Raw genomic sequence first — 22,118 nt, forward strand, 5'->3', positions numbered from 1 at the left:
ATGGCTGGATGCTTCTCAAATATTAGGTCTCAGTTTAAATCTCATTTCCTCAAAGTAACTTACACAGGTTCCTTCTAAAGGAGGTCACCCTTAAAGCAGTCCTCTTTCTATTTCCCAGACAGCACCCTGAAGATTATCATTTACTGTCTGTCTACCATGTCTACTGTTAAGTCTGGAGGACAGACTATCTTGTTTTCTATTACAGCTTCACGATTAGCACAGTAACTGACAAATATTTACTGAATCACTATACATAAAAAGTTCAAAACCCTCAAAAGGCCCAATTGTAAATGAACCTTTTATATTCACTATGCCACTTCAATGAAATAAAATATTTAAAGCCATTAATATGAAATACTAAAAATGTGTTAAATATTCTAATTCAATAAAATAACAGAATACCAAAATAATAGTATGAGGAAATAAAATATATGAATAATTAGAAAAAATATAATATTAAAAAGCATTTATATAGATATAATGGGATTATTAGTAATTAGGCTTATTCTTTTTAAAATTACTTTGTTAAACTATCATTTAAATTCAAATGAAAAACAAGCTTCTTCCCATCAGCAACATTAATAAAAAACACACAAACTGATGTCAAGTTACTTCAGAAACCCATTCAAGCATAGTGTTATATTTTAGTATTTCCTAATTGTCTCACTATAACAAAAGTGAGCTGCTTCTACTACACAAATTTTTGCAATTTCACAATTTTTATTTTAGTAAAAAAAAAAATCTTTCATTTGAAATATACATTTTTATTTCCTTCATAATACACTTACCTCTAAAGGATGAAGGTTCCTGAAGAGCATTACTTGCCAACCTAGCTGGTCCACAGAATACCAGCACAGTGACAGGTGTCACTGCTGAACAACATCTAATATTAGCTATTCTATGAGCTCTAGTCATTTCATCATAAATAAGCCAATCTGTGGGCAGTGCCTGGATTGCTGCAGCTTGACCATTAGCTGGAGGAATCTATTTGGAAAGTAAATCAAAACACTGTTAATTGTATTATCTCTTAATTTACAGGGAATGCTTATAAATGTAAAAAATCCCTTGATAAAATAGATGTATGTTAGTACTCAAGCAAAAATTAAAGCTACTCGTTGATCATGTAGTTTATATAAAAGTCCTCATTACTGTTCCAATTCTAAGATTCAATCAAAATTTTGTTGCAATGTTTATACATATATAACTACTTTCTTAAAGCAGGCGGGTATTTGGAGTATTTTTCACTAATTTTCAGTTACCTAAATTAGTTTAACTCAAGGCCTAAGAGCATTAAAAATGTTTTACCTTTTTATACTGAGGCTGACTGAGAACTGAAGTAGGATGAAATCGCACTTTTTTCTCCTTTGGCCCTGTCAATACTACATTCTCTCTGTCCACATGGACTAAATTAGGATACATGCCTGCCACCAAAGCAGCTTTAACAACAGCCCAGTTCTCAGAGTTTGTGTTAACATCTCGAATGTCACCACCACCTCGTGCTCTAACAAAACCTAGAAAGAGGAAAAACACAACATGAAATTTTCCTATGGTGCAAAAGATACTTGAAAATTTGTGGGTTTTTTTTACATAAAATTATACAGCTCATATAAATTTAATGGTATGCAAATAATACAATTAACAGAATCTGTTCTAGAAAGTCTAAAAATACAGAACCAATATAGAAAACTTCAGATCTTCTCAAGTTAGATTAAACATAGTATTTACTGGGGCCTAAGGGATTTCTTAAACTGCACTATCTTGCAATAAAGTTCTCTATCAGCTGCTATTAGAAAAAACTAAGTTCACAGATGAAAACCCAAACTATTCTTCTGACTAGTATTAATGTTTTGGTTATGATAAACATTAATGTGGAGATGAAGTTAAGTAATTATACAGTAGTCTAGCTTGAATTTCAAAATTCTTCATATTTTCCCATCTCTCTCTCATATGTAATATTTCCAACTCTTAATCCTTTGGTTCTTTTCTTATATTATTTGGGCACTTTAGCTAATTTCTGAATCTATCTTTTGACTATCACTTGCCTTCACTGTACTATGCTACTCAACAAAAAGAAAGAAAAAGGGAATTCAAAGAAACATTTCTAAAAGAAGATAGAAAAATTAGAATCTTTTTGAAAAAGATTCAAGTACCTTCAAGTGATTCCAATTATTTTGGTATTTCAAAAAAATAAAAAACAGCACTCATATTTTTATAATTTCTATTTCACAGATCTAAAATAATTATTTGTTAATAAAAACAAAAGAAAATATAACAACTACAAGATCTAAGTTGATATTTGCTAATAAATATAAATTGCTCATTACTGACAGTATCAAAATAATATTATTCTGTCTACATGTTTTTCAACTATAGTTTCTACAATATTTTTCATCAAAAAGCAAAAGTTGAGGTCAGGTAAAATAAATCAACTCATAAATATAACATGTACAACACAATAATATCATAAAAATAATAGGAGCTGGCATTACTTAACACCAAAAATAAAATCATGTATGAGGTATAGGTGTGGTACTCTAAGCAGCTAAAATAGATTCTTTAGGGAAAACTTACCTGATGCTCTAAGCTGACCAAGCAACTGTGTTCTCATGCCTATAATTATTTCCATGGTAGCTTGTGAAAGAAAATTCTTCTCACAAAAGGCTCGCTCCCACCCATCACTTCGCGCTTTCTGCCAAGCCTATAAAAATGGAATGATTATATAACAAGACACATTTAACAATCATTTCTATTTTTCCCTTTCTTTTTTTTATAAATTTTTTTATTGGTTCTTTTTAGTTATACATGACAAGCAAAATAAGGGGCTGGGGTAGATTAAAAAAAAAGAATAGATAAGAGGAGTAAACAATATGGAATAAAAGGAAGAGAGGAAGGATTGGATAGGTAAAGTCCCTAGAATGAATCTGACCTAACTTTCCTATGTACATATATGAATATACCACAATGAATCTCACCATCATATACATCCACAAGACACTAATTAAATATACATACATATATATATATATATATATATATATATATATATGTGTGTGTGTGTGTGTGTGTGTGTAAATAGCAGAAAGATCAATAGAGTGGAGGGAATTCAGCAGGGTGGGAGGAAAAGAAGGGAAGAAGAAATACTGGGCCATGAATTAGAACAAATTATATTCAATGCCTTTATAGTTATGCCATAGTAATCATTTCTTGATGAGGCAACACACTACACTAATCACAAGGTCAATTCTTAGTTATTCTATAAAATCAAAGGCTTTGTTATCAAATAAAATTTACCATTAATTTATACTCAAATGGTATACTGAGGCTGACTGAGAACTGAAGTAGGATGAAATCACACTTTTTTCTCCTTTGGCCCTGTCAATACTACATTCTGTCTGTCCACATGGACTAAATTAGGATACATGCCTGCCACCAAAGCAGCTTTAACAACAGCCCAGTTCTCAGAGTTTATACTCATTAATTTATACTCAAATGGTATTACAGCCATTAATTTATAAAATCCCAGTGAGAACTAAGTATCAAGTAACCTAAATGAGCAGCTTTATAAGAACATTTACCTTTTTCAGATGCATTTGCTAACTTTATTTCACAAACATGTGAGAAGTTTTCAAGTAAACCACCATAATAATATTTTTAATGTCTAAGAATCTTGCCATTCTGATCCTCAAAAAATAACCTGCATATCAATCTCCTAATCTGTCTAAGACTGGTAAATGGGATTTCTAAAACTCATCTATTTATAGTATAAAAAAGCTACCCTTTGAAAATGAGTTCTCTTGCCCCAGAAAATACATATATATATACACACACACACACACACATACACACACACACATATATATACACACACATACACACACACACACACGTATATAATGAACTATTACTCAGCATTAATAGAGAATAAAATTATGGCATTTGCAGGTAAATGGCGAAGTTGGAGAATATCATGCTATGCAAAGTAAGCCAATCCCAAGAAACCAAAGACCAAATGTTCTTTCTGAGTAGTGGATGATGATCCATACTGGGAAGTGTGGGGCACATGGGAAAAATGGAGGAGGAACTGTGATTGAGTAAAGGGAAGGGAGACAAGGGGAGGCAACATGGTGGCAGAAAAGACTTGGAATGAGATGGACATCATTTCCCTAGGTACATGTATGACTGCACAAAAAGTGTGACGCTAAATTATGTACAACCAGAAAAATAAAAAGTTGTGCTGCAATTCTGTGCAATTAATCAAATGCATTCTGCTGTCATATATACCTAATTAGAATTAATTAGCTAATTAAAAAAGAAAAACTTGGCTATAAACTACACTAGCTATGTAATTTAGGACAGGTCAATAACCTTCTTTTAGACTTTGCTTTCTTATATGTAAAATAAGGGTAATATTTCTGACCTTGCCAAAACTATAGAATAGTTTGAAGATAATGTGTACAAAAAAAAAAATGACAGCAAATTATCAGCACATATTAGGTGCTTATTAATGGTAATTCAGACACTAAATTATATTAGTAATATGATTACTGCCCTATGATTATCTTTCATAAAAAATGTGTATTTATAGCCTACATTCAAGAGAACTTAAAGATAAAGAAGATGTCTTCTTTTCAAGTAATAACACACTCTTCCCCACATATATGAATTTCCATGTTATTTTCTCAATTTCTCATATTATCTTAAAAGATTTTAAATGATATTGGAATATTTTAGGGAATTAAATTCTTGGCAGAGTATCTTGAGCACACAAGTAAAAAATGCACTCTTAAAATATCCAATAAATAGATATTAAACCCTGAAAATTTTCTCATAAGCACTGTTCTATATACTTTAATAGACAATTTTTCTTAACTAAAAATTTAGAGTATTTCTTGCGCAAGACATGACTGAAAGAAACTTAATATCAAAAAAATACACATACTTATATATACGTATAATATCCCTAACAAGGAAAAAATAATGGGAAAAAAAAAAGAGCAACCAGGCTAGGGTTGTGGCTCAGTGGTATAGCACTTGTCTAGCATGTATGAAGCACTGGGTTCAATACTCAGCACCACATTAAAATAAATAAATGAATAAAAATAAAGGTATTGTGTCCATCTACAACTAAAAACAATCTTTTAAAAAATCATGATAATTTTAACATATTAACAGCAAGAAGATATTTTTCAGGGCTTTTCAGCTTGGTATGTAAATAAAGTTCCTATAAATCAAAAGAATAAGTAATTTTGAAAAATTAAAAAGAAAAAAATATTGACTTATTTTTAAACAAATCATGGGAACTATAGTTCCAAACACAGACTAAAGAGTCTCAGGTTAGAATGACTAGTAGAAAGAACCATCTCTCTCTATGAAAGGCAGGTTCACACTTCATTCTAGATGTCAGAACCTTAATAAACACACCAAAATTACCAAAAATCTGTGATGTAGAAAATGAAACAAAATTAATGGGATTATTATTATTAATTGCTATACTTGCTCCAGAAATGCATTTACAGCATTTTCAGAAATAAACAACAGTACAGGTACCTGGAATGCTCTGAGAAGTGCCATATGGTCACTGAAAGTTCCTGCAGTGAAACGTTTCCTACAAAGCATAGCTGCACGCTTTTGAGAGGCCTGGGTAGGCAGTACAAAAGGATCTCGATAGGCCAGTGTGCAGGCAATTGTAAGGATAGGGTCCAGACACTTTAAAACAACAGCACACAGGACCATTTTACCAAGATGTGGTTCCACTGGCAAGTCAGCCAAATGATATCCAAGTTCAGTCAAATCTTCCCATGCATCCATTGCATCTATTGTCTAAACAAAAGAGAAAGAGAAGAATTTGGCATGTCCCAAAACTGTTTAACTCAAAAACCCAAACAATATAAATTTTCTTAAGCTACCAAAAATAATAAAAATATACTGTGCTTCAAATATATATTTAAAAATACCTATAATTTTGTCAACTATTAATTATAAGAGTATGGTTCAAAGTACATGACAATCTATAATAAGATAACTATTTAGTTGAGACATGTTCTCATTTAGTTTAAATTTCAAGTAAGAAAAATCAGGTAAAATAAAACTATTAAGACACCAACCTTAAGCATTTGTACAGCATTTCTTACAATTAAAGCTGGTGGAGGTTCAGGAGCTTTCATAAGGAAATCAGCAATGGTACAATTAACTGGGGCTAACAGCTTGGTATGTAAACAAAGTTCCTATAAATCAAAAGAATAAGAAATTATGAAAAAATTAAAAAGAAAAAAAAAACACTGACTTAGTTTTAAAGAAATCATGGGAACTAGAGTTCCCAAACATAGACTAGAAGAGTCTCAGGTTAGAATGATTAGTAGAGAGAACCACCTCTTTCTATGAAAGGCAGGCTCACACTTCATTCTAGATGTCAGAACCTTAATAAACACACTCAATCAACTCATACCAAAATTACCATTGCTTGCTCTGGTAATGTCTCCTCACATAATTTTCAAACATAACACTTAAGAGTCATTACCCAAAAAATAAAATTTTTCTCCCCTCTTTATGCTTACTACATTCCACAATCTTTTATGCAATCAACAAATATTTAGGTGCTTTCTAGATACAAGGTACTACTATGCAGCAGGTTGGAGAAAAAGAAGTGTCTACTCTCATGGAATATACACCGATCCTGAATAACTAATTATTTAATTAATTATTTGATCACAATTGTAGCAAATGCTCCAAAGGATACAGCGAGCCAAAGAGATAAAATGACATTTAATCAAGTTCAAGAGCGAGCAAGAGAGGGAGGCCATGGAGAAGTCAAAGACAGTTTCCCAGAGGAAATGACACTTAAACTAAGACATAAAAACTGAGTAGGAGTTTATCATAAAAGAAATAAGGGGTAAGAATTTATGGAGAGGGGACAGCAAATGTTAAGGTCCTAAAATAAAAACAAATAGAATGTATTTGAGAAACTAAAACTTACAAGTATGAGGAGAGACAGGCAGAATAGCAAGAAATAAAATTATAGTCGTAGATAGGAACAGGTTATTTAGGACCTTGCTAAGAATTTTTTATCTATCCTTGCACAACAGAAAATCACACATAGGCATTGGGAAATGGGAAATCATCTTAGACATATGAATGTCAAAAATATGGTTCTACATCTAATAAAGGTTTGGAAACCATTATCTAGCCTAATTCACTAGAAACTCAAGTTAATGTACTTCTGATAGTTTTCCCTAGAAGCTACCCAGTGTATGGTTGTTCTGCGAAGTTAGAAAACTGTAAGAGAAGCAAATAATAAAGTCCAAGAAATCAGTTTCAAAATTACCAATGTAATCTCAGCATCTTACACAATTTTGTTATTATTTTTTGGATCTTAATTTGTTGTCTAATTCTACTGGGAATTCTAAAAGTGAACAACACTATGTAGTCAAGATAAGTAAAAAGCTACGTACACACCACACACAAATTGTGAATTGTGAATTGTTTTTTTACATAAAATAAATTTTGTTATAGATATATCCATCCTTCAGAAGATATTTTAAATTTTTACAAAATAAACTAAATTTTTGAAAGTCAAATTAGTAGAAGTTGGCCCCTCTCCTTCTTCACCCCCTCAAAAAAAGACCTTTTAAGATTAAACAAATTTCTACCTGTAATGGCATTCTCAAAAGTTCTGGAGTCTGAAATTCCAACATATTTTGGAATCGGAGTCTACTAAACAGACGGAAACAAATTCCAGGTCTACATCGGCCGGCTCTTAAAAACAAAATATAAAATTAAGAATAAAGCAAGCAGTAAAGATTATAACAAATAAACTGTAAAAGCAATGTTGAGCTAGGAAATAGAAAAATAAACCAGGATTAAGATATCCTTACTCATCCTCTATAAATCCTTTTAGAAGGCATTTCACTTACCTTGGACTCAACTATTTCATTTATTGAGGGAGATTTATAAATGACACCTACCTGATATACTTGCTAGGGTAATGATAAAAATCAAAAGAAATAATAAGCTTCTGAAAGCAAGTAAAAGTCAAAGCATAAATAAATGGTAATTTAAATTTAATCAGTTTTACTGAAGTGTTATCAAGCATTGTGTTCAGGGCCCCTTATTAGACTTGTATGAATTATGTATTACACAATTCCAAAGAATTACAATTTATTTATCATAGAGACTATAATTTTCTGGGAAATAGCAGAAAAATATCAAAAGGAAAAGTAGTCTTTTCTCAGTCACTACGTTAGTTATCTTTTTATCACTGTGAACAAAATACTTGACAAGAGTAACTTAGAGGAAGAAAAAGTTTATTTGGGCCCATGATTTTAGAAATCTCAATCCATGGTCAGACAAATCACTGCTCTGTGCCTGAGGAGAGGAAGGCCATGGTGGAGGAAAGTTTCTCAGATCATGGCAACCAGGAAACAAAGAAAGAGCAAAAAATTAAGCAATTTTAATATTATGTGACCTTTATCTATAAGGTTTATTCATCACTATATTGCTAACATTTACACAATAAAGGATTCAATAAATATCTCTTGAAACATAACCATGAAAATGTGTATGATTTCTTTTACTTCCAGTTATGTACAATTAACAGTATATAAACCCTAGCTAAATACAAAAAGCCACACTTTGTCTTAAGAGAACACCTGAGGGGAGGTTTCAAGATGGCAGAATAGAAAATGTCACTTTCCTGGCTGTTCTATGGCAAGAAACCAAGAAAGCAGATAGGCAGTTTCTCAGCAAAGTAGGTGAACAAAAAAGGGGAAAGGGAGCTTTACTGGAATTTAATACTGGACATTCAAAGCAGATCAGGAAATCAGGAGGTTGGATATAACAAAACTAGGAAGAAATCCCCAGCACCATAGCACAAGCATCAGCCATAATGGTCCCTCTGTGAACACAGAGGAGAGATAAGGGAATTAGAGAAACCCACATTTTTAGGAGGCCTGAGGTGTGTATGAGTATAGAGATTTTAAAGATCAAAGACCCTGCCCAACAAAACTGAAAGGTGTGCTGCACAATATCCTTGTGTGGGAAAGAAACCTCATCTTTTCTGGCTGCATGAAGAGGACAGTGGAAGGAATCATTTTACAGCTGCAGCGTGTGGGCCTGTAGGTGAGAGAGCCGATTGCTGGAAAACCCAAGTGTGGCCCAAAATACAGGCCTCGCAAACCCATATTACACAACATAGGGTGTGCCTAAGTGACCAGGAGAAAATCAAAAGTGGAGAGAGGTTTATACAGGGGGCAACTGGTTGTGAAAACGCAACTGGATTTACCCTCTCTCCCTCCAATCTGGCTTCTTGCAGGACTGGCTGGGAGAGAAGTACTGTCTGGGAATCTGAAAGGGCAGGGGTAGGAAAGATTGAGTTTGGAGGCTGAACCTGAGACCAGGAAACATGAGGTCCACAGGTGAGGTAGTGAACTAATAATTGGCTCATCCACCACATGAGTGAAACCCAGGGGGAGCCCCCGGGGTATAGTCTTTCACCCTGGACTGGCAACTGCTGGGCCCTGGAAGTGTGCTGATTTAAAATCTCCAGACCAACTGGAATTCAATGAAGAACCTGGAGCCTACCTAAGCCTAAACCTGCCTCCTGGAGTTCCACCTACCAAATTACCTCGCTCATTCCAGCAATCCACACAGAGCAGCATCACACTCCAGACAACACCACCTAACACTGCTGAGAAGGGAAGCCGAGAATCTTTTCAATTCCAAAAGAAATAATTCTTTAACTTTTCATCAATATTTTTTCTTTTCTATGTTTAATTGTGACCTTAAAGGTTCATGGACATTATACATATTCATATTTATTTTTTTTCTCATTTCTACCATTTTTTTAAAGAAGGCACTTTTATTTTTATTTTTTTTAATAGAGAGAGAGAGAGAGAGTTTTTATTTATTTTTTAGTTTTTGGCAGTCACAACACCTTTGTTTGTATGTGGTGCTGAGGATCGAACCCGGACCGCACGCATGCCACTCGAGTGAGCTACCACTTGAGCCACATCCCCAGCCCCTCATTTCTACCATTTTTGAAGCCATTTGTTTATCATGGGTCTCATTTTTTAAAACTAGGATGTTTAGTTAGTATATTTCAGTTTTGTTTTATATTCTTTTAATTTTTAAAATTTTTACTTTATGTATATTTTTTCTCTCACCTATCTGAGTCCTTTGATTCTCTATTTTCTTCCACTAACAGCCAATCTCTATTGTTCTTTCACTCTTCCATTAAGTTTTTACTTTTATCTTCTCTCCTCCTTCTTCATAATCCTATATCAACAACCCATATCACTTCTGTTCTCTCCCTGTGCACCATTTGAAATTATAAACACTTTTGCAAACATACTGTTTTTATTGTAGGCAATAACTGATCATTTCTGTTTGTTGTGACAATTAACATTGTAAGCACATAGCAGGAAATACTTGGTTAAATGCTGTATACTGTTTGCACTGGTAGTTGTTAATATTTGTTTCCCCATAAATGGTGAGGTACTGAAACTTTCATGGACACTCTAAGTCCACAGGGTAGAAGCTCTACTCCCTCAGATTCATACTGTTAGATGGGCAGAAACACAAACAATATGAAAAGGCAAGGGAACAAATCACCCCAAACAAACCAAGATACTCCAATAACAGAATCCATCGATACCACAGTGGAAGAAATGTCAAAGAAGGAGTTTAGAATGTACATAAACTGATCTGCGAAGTAAGGATGATATAACAAATGAAAGCACAGAGAAAATACAAGAAATGAAAGATCATTTAAAAAAATAAAGGGATAGAAATTCTGAAGAAAAACCAAGCAGGAAATCCTCAAAATGAAGGAATCAGAAAACCAAATTAAAACTTCAATGGAAAGTATTACCAACAAACTAGATCACTTGGAAAAAAGTTTTAGGCAATGAAGACAAAATATATAATCTTGAAAACAAAGTTGACAGTGGAGAAAAGAGATTAAGAGACCATGAACAGAATGTCCAAAAAATATGGGATAACCTAAAAAGACCAAATTTAAGATTTGTCAGGACAGATGAAGGCACAAGAGATACAAACTAAAGGAATGTACTATCTTTTCAATGAAGTAATATTAGAAAATTTCCCAAACCTAAAGAATGAAATGGAAAATCAAATTCAGGAGGCTTACAAATATACAAACTTGCAACAGACTCACACCAAGACACACTGTTATGAAAATGCCTAACATACAGAATTGGGAAAGAATTTTAAAGGCTGCCAGAGAAAAATGAAAAATCATGCTTAGAGGGAAACCAATCCAGACCTCAGCTGACTTCTCAACCCAGATGCTCAAAGCTAGAAGGTCTTGGAATAATATATTCCAAGCTCTAAAACAAAGTAGATGCCAGCCAAGAATATACTATACTCAGCAAAATTAAGCTTCATAAATGACAATGAAATAAAAACCTTCTGCCAGGTGTATTGGCATAGGCCTGTACTCCCAGCAGATTGGGAGGCTGAGGAAGAAGGACTGAGAGTTCAAAGCCAGCCTCAGTTAAAGCAAGTTGCTAAGTAACTCAGTGAGACCCTGTGACTAAATAAAACACAAAATGCGGCTGGGGATCTGGCTCAGGGATCGAGTGCTCCTCAGTTCAATCCCCAATACAAAAATAAACAAACAAACAAATAAATAAATAATATGAATAAAAAAATTTAAAACTTTCCATGACAAAGAAAAGTTAAAAAAAAATTAACAGAAAGTCTGCACTACCAAACATACTCAATAAGCTATTTTGGAAGAAGAAATAAAAAATAAAACTGAAAAACAGCAAAGGGAGGAACTACACTAAAAGAATAGCCAACCAAAGGAAAAACTAATCAAATTAAAAAAACAGAAGTTAATCAAAATGACATGGAATAAAAATAATTTTTCAATAATAAAATTGACTGCAAATAGCCTAAACTCATTGATCAAAAGACACAGATTGGTGGACTGGATTAAAAAACAAGACTCAACAATATGCAGTCTCCAGGAGACAGACATCATCAGCAAAGATATCTACAGACTAAAAGTAAAAGGATGGGAAAAAAACATATAATTCACATGGATTTCATAAACAAGCAGATAAAGTGGACATCTTACCAGATAAAGTGGACATCAAGCCAAAGTTAATCAGAAGGGACAAAGAAGGACACTTCATAGTACTTAGGGGAACTATACATCAACAAGACATAACAATTGTAAATATTTATGCCCCAAACAATGGAGCATACATAAATCAAACAAACCCTTCTCCATTTCAAGAAGCAAATAGACCCCAGCAGCCTAGGAAACTGGGGCAGGAGGATCACAAGTTCAAAACCAGCCTCAGCAAAAGCAAGGTGCTAAGCAGCTCAAGTGGGACCATGTCTCTAAATAAAATACAAAATAGGTATGGGGATGTGGCTCAGTGATCAAGTGCCCCCAAGTTCAATCCCAGTACCCGGCCCCCCCAAAAAAAGAAGTAGCAAATAGACGACAACACAGTAATACTGTGTGACTTCAACACACCTCTCTCACCACAGATCATCCAAACAAAAGCTAAATAAAGAAGCTATAAAACTAAAACACATAATTAATAATTTAGACTTAACAGACATATAAACAATATTTATGCATCAATGACTGAATACACTTTCTTTTCAGCAGCACATGGATTCTTCTCTAAAATAGACCATATATTAGACCACAAAGAAACTCTTAGCAAATACAAAAAAACAGAGATAATACCTTGCATTCTATCAGATCAAAATGGAATAAAATTAGAAATCAATGATAAAATTTTAAAAATAGAAGTTACTTTAATACCTGGAGACTAAGTAATATGCTATTGAATGACCTATGTTTAGCAGAAGAAACCAGGGATGAAATAAAAAAATACTTAAGAGGGAAACAAGAATAGTAATACAATATACCAAAATCTCTTGAGACACTATGAAGGCGATTTTAAGAGGAATGTTCATTGCACTGAGCTCATTTATTAAAAGAATAGAAAGTTGGGTTGGGGTTGTAGCTTAGTGGTAGAGTGCTCACCTACAATGTGTGAGGCACTGGGTTCAATCCTAACATCACATAAAAATAAATAAATAAAATAAGGTCATTGTGTCCATCAACAACTAAGAAAAAAAAAAGGAATAGAAAGTTGATGAATAAATGACCTAACATTATATCTCAAAGCCCTAGAAAAAAAGAACAAATCAATACCAAAAGCAGTAGAAGACAGGAAATCGCTGAAATCAACAAAACTGAAACAAAAGAAACAATTCAAAAATTTGACAAAACAAAAAATTGATTCTTTGAAAAAATAAATAAAACTGATTAAACCCTTAGCCAAGCTAACAGAGAAAGAGAAAAACCAAATTACAAAAATTCATGACAAAAAAAGGATATATCACAACAGAAATTAATGAAATATAATCACCAGAAACTATTTTAAAAATTTATACTGTAATAAAATAGAAAAATTTGAAGACATTGACAAGTTTCTAGAGACATATAACCTACCCAAATTGAACCAGGAGGACACAGAAAATGTAAACAGGTCAATTTCAAGCAATGAAATTGAAGATGCCATCAAAAGACTACCAACAAAGAAAACCAAGGACCAGAGGGATTCTCAGCCAAGTTTTGCCACACCTTTAAAGAAGAACTAACACTAATCCTCTTCAAACTATTCCATGAAATAGGAGGGAATCCTTCCAAAACTCATTGTATGAAGCTAGTATCACCCTGATACCAAATCAGACACACAAATAAAAGAAAACTTCAGACCAATATCCCTGATAAACATAGATACAAAAATTCTCAAGAAAATTCTGACAATTCATATACAAAAACATATTAAAAAGATAGTACACCATGATCAAGTGGGGCTCATCCCAGGGATGCAAGGTTGGTTCAAGATACAGAAATCAATGAATGTAATTCATCACCTCAATAGACATAAAGGTAAGAATCACATGATTCTATAGATTCAGAAAAGCATGACAAAATATAGCATCCATTCATGTTCAAAATACTAGAAAACCTAGGGATAATAGAAACATACCTCAACATTGTAAAAACTATATATGTTAAAATTAAAGGCAATATCATTCTAAATGGAGAAAAACTGAAAGCATTCCCTTTAAAAAACTGGAACAAGACAGGGATGCCCTCTTTCACCACTTCTATTCAACATTGTTCTTGAAACTCTGGCCAGAGCAATTACACAGAAGAAAGAAATTAAAGGAACATGAATAGGAAAAGAAAACTCATACTACCCCTATCTGCCAATGATATGATTCTATATTTAGAAGATCCAAATATTCCACCAGAAAATGCCTAGAATTCATAAATAAATTCAACAAAATAGACAGATACAAAATTAACACCCATAAATCAAACTCGTTCCTATGCAACAGTGATAAACCAACTGAAAGAGAAATTAAGAAAACCACTCCATTTACAATAGCCTAAAAAACAATAAATATTTGAAAATCAATCTAACAAAAGAGGTGAAAGACATCTACAATGAAAATTATAGAATACTAAATAAAGAAATTGAGGAATACCTTAGAAGATGGAAAGATTCCCAATGTTCTTGGATAGATAGAATTAATATTGTCAAAATAGCCATAATACCAAAAGCAGTATACATATTTAATACAATTCCTATTAAAATTCCAACGACATTCTTCATAGAAATAGAAAAGCAGTTATGAAATTCATTTGGAAAAATAATAGGCCCAGAATAGTCAAAGCAATTCTCAGAGAGAAAAGTAAAGCAGTAGGCATCACAATACCAGACCTTAAATTATATTATATAGTTACACTAACAAAAACAGCATGTTATTGCCACAAAAAAAGACATGAATACCAATGGTGGAGGACACAGAAAAAAACCCACATAAATACAGTTATCTGATACTAGACAAAGGCGCGATTTTTCTCACTGGAGAAAAAATAGCCTCTTCAACAAATGGTGCTAGGAAAACTGGAAATCCATGTATAGCAAAATAAAATTAAACATTTATCTCTCACCCTGAACAAAATTCAACTCTAAGATGATCAAGGACCAGAGACTCTGCACCTACTAGAATCAAATATAGGCCCAAGTCTCCATCAAGTCGACTAAGGAAATGAATTCCTCAACAAGACTCTGAAACTACAAGAAGTAAAATCAAGGATCAATAAATGAAACGGTATCAAACCAAAAAGCTTCTTCACAGCCAAAGAAACAATCAATAATGTGAAGAGCCTACAGAATGCCACATATACCTCAGATAGAGCATTAATCTGCAGGACATGAGATCCACTCACACTGACCTCTGTGGGACCGGGCTCACAGCAGGCCTGTTCCATCCCTTCCTCAACGGGGCAGACACTCTTCAGAGCCCAGACTCTGGTACAGGACTTCTAACCAGTGGAGTACTACGAGAGCCGAGATCCAGCCCAGACTGCCCACACCAGCCCATGTGGGATTCAGGCTCTCCATAGGCCAGTTCACCCCCCAACACTCCCCCCTCGTGGTTCACCCCTCCCCCCGCAGGGGAGACACAAAGCCTAGTCTTTGGCACAAGACATCCAGCAGATCACTGCAGGAGGTCAAGTCTAGTGGCCAGATCCATCCACACTGGCCTCTGGGGGACCCAGGTGCACAGCAGGCCAGATCCATCCCTCCCCAGGCAGGGCAGACACTGCCAAAGCCCAGCCTTTGGCACAAGACCACCCCTTCCTACTGGCAGACTACCATGGGAGGTCAAGCCCAGTAGCCCAGATCCACCCACTCCAAGTTACACAGGACCCAGATCCAGGATGCAGTAACATTCATTGAGGGACACCAGTAGGGTCTGGAAGACCAACATCAAGGTGAGGTACAGACAATCTGCATGAGTACTACAATAATATAGGGAAGAAACTGTAATATCTCAGATCCACATTGCAAGAAAGGAAGACACATAAGACAACATGAAAAAACAAGGGAGGAAATTGCCCCAAACAAACCAGGACACTATAATAACAGAACCCACAGACAGCGAAGTTGATGAAATGTCAGAGAAGGAGTTCAGAAGGTTCATAATTAAAATGATCTGTGAATTAAAGATTGACCTAAATGAGCAAATACAGGCAAAAATTGATCACTCCAACAATGAGATAAGAGAGCAAACACAGGTAGCAAAAGATTACTTCAAGAGAGAGAGAGACTCTGAAAAACAGTCAGTCAGAAATCTTGAAATGAAGGATACAATAAATCAAATAAAAAACTCAATAGAAAGCATAACAAACAGGCTAGATCACTTAGAAGAAAGAACGTCAGATAATGAAGACAAATTATACAATCTGGAAAATAAAGTTGATCATACAGTGAAGAAAATTAGAAACCATGAACAGAACATCCAAGAATTATGGGGCAACATCAAAAGACCAAATAGAAGAGTTTCTGGGAGAGAGGAAGGCACAGAATTTCAAACCAAAGGAATGCATAATCTCTTCAATGAGATAATATCGGAAAATTTCCCAAGCATGAAGAATGAATTGGAAAACTATACAAGAGGCTTACAGGACACCAAATGTACAAAATTACAACAGATTTACACCAAGGCATATTATAATAAAAATACCTAGCATACAGAATAAGGATAGAAACTTAAAAGCTGCAAAAGAGAGGCATCGGATCATATATAGGGGGAGATCGATTTGTATTTCAGCAGATTTTTCAACCCAGACCCTCAAAGCCAGGAGATTGTGAAACAACATATACCAAGCCCTGAAAGAAAATGGATGCCAACCAAGAATATTATATCTAGCAAAAGTAAGCTTTAGATTTGAGGATAAAATAAAAACCTTCCATGATAAGCAAAAAGTTAAAAGAATTTACAACTAGAAAGCCAGCACTACAGAACATCCTCAGCAAAGTATTCCAAGAAAAGGAAAGGAGAAACAATGATGAAAATCAGCAGAGGGAGGGATTACAAAATCTAATCAGAGGAGAAACCAAGTCACGCTAAATACCAAAAATAAACAAAAATGGCTGGGAATACAAATCATGTCTCAATAATAACTCTGAATGTTGATAGGCTAAATCCACCAATCAAAAGACATAGACTAGCAGATTGGATTAAAAAAAAAAAAAGACCCAACAATATGCTACCTCCAAGAGACTCATCTCACAGAAAAAAGACATTCACAGACTGAAGGTAAAGGATTGGGAAAAATCACCACTCAGATGGACTATGGAAGCAAGCAGGGGTTTCCATCCTCATATAAAGTACACTTCAAACTAAAGTCAATCAAAAACGATAAAGAAGGACATTAAATACTGCTCAAGGGAACCATATACCAACAAGACTTAACAATTATAAATATATATGCCCCAAACAAAGGAGCACAAACCCTTCTCAAGTTAAGAGTCAAATAGACCACAACACAATAATTTTGGGTGACTTTAACACACTTCTTTATTAGATAGACCTTTAAAACAAAAGCTGAACAAAGAAATTATAGAACTCAATATTACAATCAATAACTTAGACTTAACTGACATATATAGAATATTCCATCCTTCAATGAGAAAATATACTTTCTTCTCAGCAGCACATAGATCCTTCTCTAAAATAGACCATATACTATGCCACAAAGCAACTCTTAGCAAATGTAAAAAAGTAGAGATACTACCCTGCATTCTATCAGATCATTATGGAATGAAATTAGAAATCAATGATAAAATAAGAAATGAAATCCACCTGGAGACTAAATAATATGTTACTGAATGAACAATGAGTTACAGAAGACATCAAAGAGGGGATTAAAAAAGTTTTAGAGGTGAATGAGAACACAGATATACATATCAAAATCTCTGGGACACTATGAAAGCAGTTCTAAGAGGAAATTTCATTGCATGGAGTTCATTCCTTAAAAGAAGAAAATGTCAACAAATAAATGACTTAATACTACATCTCAAAGCCCTAGAAAAATAAGAAAAAATCAACACCAAAAGCAGCAGAAGACAGGAAATAATTAAAATTAGAGCTGAAATCAATGAAATTGAAACAAAAGAAACAACTGAAAAAATTGACAGAACAAAAAGTTGGTTCTTTGAAAAAATAAGTAAAATTGACAGATCCTTAGCCATGCTAACGATGAGAAGGAGAGAAAACTCAAATCCTAACATACATGATAAAAAAGGAAATATCACAACAGACACTACAGAAATACAGAATATAATTAGAAATTATTTTGAAAACTTGTACTCCAATAAAATAGAAAATAATGAAGGCATCAATGAATTTCTAGACTTATATAATTTGTCAAAATTGCATCAGGATGATATACACAATTTCAACAGGTCAATTTCAAGTGACAAAATAGCAGACTCATAAAAAGTCTACCAACCAAGAAAAGCCCAGGACTGGACAGATACACAGCAGAGTTTTACAAGACCTTTAGAGAAGAACTAATACCAATACTCTCCAATTTATTTCAGAAAATAGAAAAAGAGGCAGCACTTCCAAATTCATTCTATGAGGCCAATATCACTCTGATTCCAAAAACAGGCAAAGACATCAAAAAAAGAAAACTTCAGACCAATATATCTAATAAACATAGATGCAAAAATTCTCAATAAAATTCTGGCAAATCAAATACAAAAACATATTAATAAGATCTTGTACCACGATCAAGTGGGATTCATCTCAGGGATGCAAGGTTGGTTCATCATATGGAAATCAATAAATGTAATTCATCACATCAATAGACTTAAAGATAAGAATCATATGATCATTTCAATAGATGTAGATAAAGCATTTGAAAAAATACAGCACCCTTTATGTTCAAAACACTAGAAAAACTAGGGATAACAGGAACATATTTCAACATCATAAAGGCTATCTATGCTATTAAGCCCCAGGAAAGCCTCATTCTAAACGGAGAAAAATTGAAGGCATTCCCTCTAAAAATACAGTTCTTGAAACACAGGCGAGAACAATTAGACGAAAGAAATTAAAAGGATACACATAGGAAAAGAAGAACTCGATTTGGCACTATTTGCTGATGATATGATTCTAAACCTAGAAGACCCTAAAAGCTCCACCAGAAAACATCTAGAACTAGTAAATAAATTCAACAAAGTAGCAGGATATAAAATAAACACCCATAAATCAAAGGCATTTCTGTATATCAGTTACAAATCCTCAGAAAGGGAAATGAGGAAAACTACCCCATTTTCAATAGTCTCAAGAAAAATAAAATACTTGGGAATCAACTTAATAGAAGAGGTGAAAGATCTACATAATGAAAATTACAGAAACCTAAAGAAAGAAATCAGGGCTGGGGATGTGACTCAAGCAGTAGCGCGCGCGCCTGGCATGCGTGCGGCCTGGGTTCAATCTTCAGCACCACATACAAACAAAGATATTGTGTCCGCCGAAAATTAAAAATAAATATTAAAATTCTCATTTTCTCTCTATCTCTCTCTCTCTCTTTAAAAAAAAAGAAAGAAAGAAATCAAAGAAGACTTCAGAAGATGGAAAGATCTACCTTGCTTTTGGATAGGCAGAATTAATATTATCAAAATGACCATACTTCCAAAAACACTATACAGATTTAATGCAATTCCAATCAAAATTCCAATGACATACCTCCTAGAAATAGAAAAAGCAATCATGAAATCATCTAGAAAAATAAGAGACCCAGAATAGCTTAAGCAATCCTTAGCAGGAAAAGTGAAGCAGGTGGCATCACTATACCAGACCTTAAAACTATACTACAGAGCAATAGTAACAAAAATAACATAATATTGGCACTAAAACAGACTGGTAGATCAATGGTACAGAATAGAGGACACAGAGATTAACCCACAAAACTACAATTATCTTATATTAGACAAAGGTGCTAAGAACATGCATTGGAGAAAAGAGCCTCTTCAACAAATGGTGCTGGGAAAACTAGAAATCTATATGCAACAAAATGTAATTAAACCCCTATCTCTCACCATGCACAAAAGTCAACTAAAAATGGATCAAAAACTTAGGAATAAAGCCAGAGACCCTGCATATAATAGAAAAAAAAGTAGGCCCTAATCTTCATCATGGGGGATTAGGCTCCAACTTCCTTAATAAGACTCCTATTGAGCAATAATTAAAATCAAGAATCAATAAATGGGATGGACTCAAACTAAAAAGTTTCTTCTCAGCAAAAGAAACAATCTGTGAAGTGAATAGAGAACCTACATCTTGGGAGCAAATCTTTACCCCTCACACATCAGATAGAGCACTAATCTCTAGAGTATATGAAGAACTCAAAAAACTAAACACCAAATAAAAAAAATAACCCAATCAATAAATGGACCAAGAACCTGAAGAGACACTTCTCAGAAGATGATGTACAATTAGTCAACAAACACATGAAAAAATGTTCATCATCACCAGCAATTAGAGAAATGCAAATCAAAACCACTCTAAGATTTCATCTCACTCCAGTCAGAATGGCAGCTATTATGCATACAAACAACAATAAGTGTTAGCAAGGATGTGGGGAAAAAGGTACACTCATACACTCTTGGTGGGACTGTAAATTGGTGCAGCCAATATGGAAAGCAGTATGGTGATTTCTTGAAAACTGGGGAATGGGACCACCATTTGACCCAGCTATCCCTCTCCTCAGTCTATATCCAAAGGACTTAAAATCAACATACTATAGGGACACAGCCACATCAATGTTTATAGCAGCACAATTCACAATAGCTAAACTGTGGACCAACCTAGATGCCCTTCAATAGATTAATGGATTAAAAAAATGTGGCATATATACACAAAGGAATATTACTCAGCATTAAGAAAATAAAATCATGGCATTTGCAGGTAAATGGATGAAGTTAGAGAAAATAATGCTAAGTAAAGTAAGCCAATCCCCAAAAAACCAAATGTCGAATGTTTTCTTTGATATAAGGAGGCTGATTCATAGTGGGACAGGGAACAGTAGCTTGGGAGGAATAGACGAACTCTAGATAGGGCAGAGGGGTTGGACGGGCAGGGAGGGGGAATGGGGTTTGGAATGTGATGATCATTATTATACAAAGTACATGTATGAAGACACAAGTTGGTGTGAATATACTGTGTATACAACCAGAGATATGAAAAATTGTGCTCTATATATGTAATATATATGTAATAAGCAACTCAATTCACAATAGCTAAGCTATGAAACTAACCTTGGTGCCCTTCAATAGATGAATGGATAAAGAAAATGCGGTATATATACGTAATGGAATCTTACTCAGCCATAAACAAGAAAAAATTATGGTATTTGCTGGTAACTGGATGGAACTAGAGACTATCATTCTAAATGAAATAAGTCTATCCCAAAAAACCAAAGGTTAAATGTTCTCTCTGATATACAGATGCTAACTCACAATAAGTGGAGGGGGGCTGGAATAGAAGTTCACTGGAATAGACAAAGAGGAAGGAAGGGAAGGAAGAGGGATTGGAATAAGAAAGACAGTAGAATAAATTGGACATAACGACATAACTTTCCTATGCTCATACATAAATACATAACCTGTATAACTCCACATCATTTAGAACCACAAAAATGGGAAGTAATACTCCACATATGTATGATATGTCAAAATACACTATACTGTCATGTACAACTAAAAATAGGCCAGAGGTATGACTCAGTGGTAGAACACTTGCCTAGCATGCAGAACACCCAGGGTTTGATCCCTAGCATCACAAATAGACAAATAAATCCTCACTCTTAAGAGCCAAAAATCACTAATTACTATTAATATATATCTCCCAGATTCTTGCACGCATGTGTTGATATATATACATTGATGCGCACATGCACACACACACACACATATACATATGCACATACACATGCACATGTATATATGAAAACTCATTTCACATAGAACATAGATTTCTGGCCTTCCTTTTAACAGGTACCCAACATGACATTGTGTAGCTATAACATAATTTATCTTTTTATTATTACATATAATAGTGTAAAGAATGTTCTTAAACATACATATTTGCACCCATGTGCAAGTATAATCAGGACAAATTATGAGAAGTGGAATCCATGGTCAAAGGATAGATCCAATAAATAATTTCAATTTACCTTCTGAAGAAGCCAAACA

The 22,118-nt window shown here is 34.1% G+C and overlaps 1 protein-coding gene across 4 annotated transcripts in view; it reads right to left on the reverse strand.

Moving 5' to 3' along the window:
- Ythdc2 (YTH N6-methyladenosine RNA binding protein C2) overlaps window positions 1–22,118 on the reverse strand; it is a 77,620-nt gene that overhangs the window by 18,714 nt on the left and 36,788 nt on the right. For all 4 annotated transcript variants that reach the window (XM_078048872.1, XM_078048871.1, XM_078048873.1 and 1 more), the window contains exons 18-23: window positions 7,647–7,752; window positions 6,105–6,224; window positions 5,548–5,820; window positions 2,572–2,698; window positions 1,306–1,511; window positions 789–984 (exon numbers count right to left, since the gene is read on the reverse strand). In XM_078048872.1, coding sequence (XP_077904998.1) covers window positions 789–984; window positions 1,306–1,511; window positions 2,572–2,698; window positions 5,548–5,820; window positions 6,105–6,224; window positions 7,647–7,752 — 1,028 coding nt within the window. The remainder of the gene's footprint in view (window positions 1–788; window positions 985–1,305; window positions 1,512–2,571; window positions 2,699–5,547; window positions 5,821–6,104; window positions 6,225–7,646; window positions 7,753–22,118) is intronic.

This window comes from Ictidomys tridecemlineatus, chromosome 1 (genome assembly GCF_052094955.1).
Source record: "Ictidomys tridecemlineatus isolate mIctTri1 chromosome 1, mIctTri1.hap1, whole genome shotgun sequence".
In the NCBI taxonomy this organism is placed as follows: Eukaryota; Metazoa; Chordata; class Mammalia; order Rodentia; family Sciuridae; genus Ictidomys; species Ictidomys tridecemlineatus.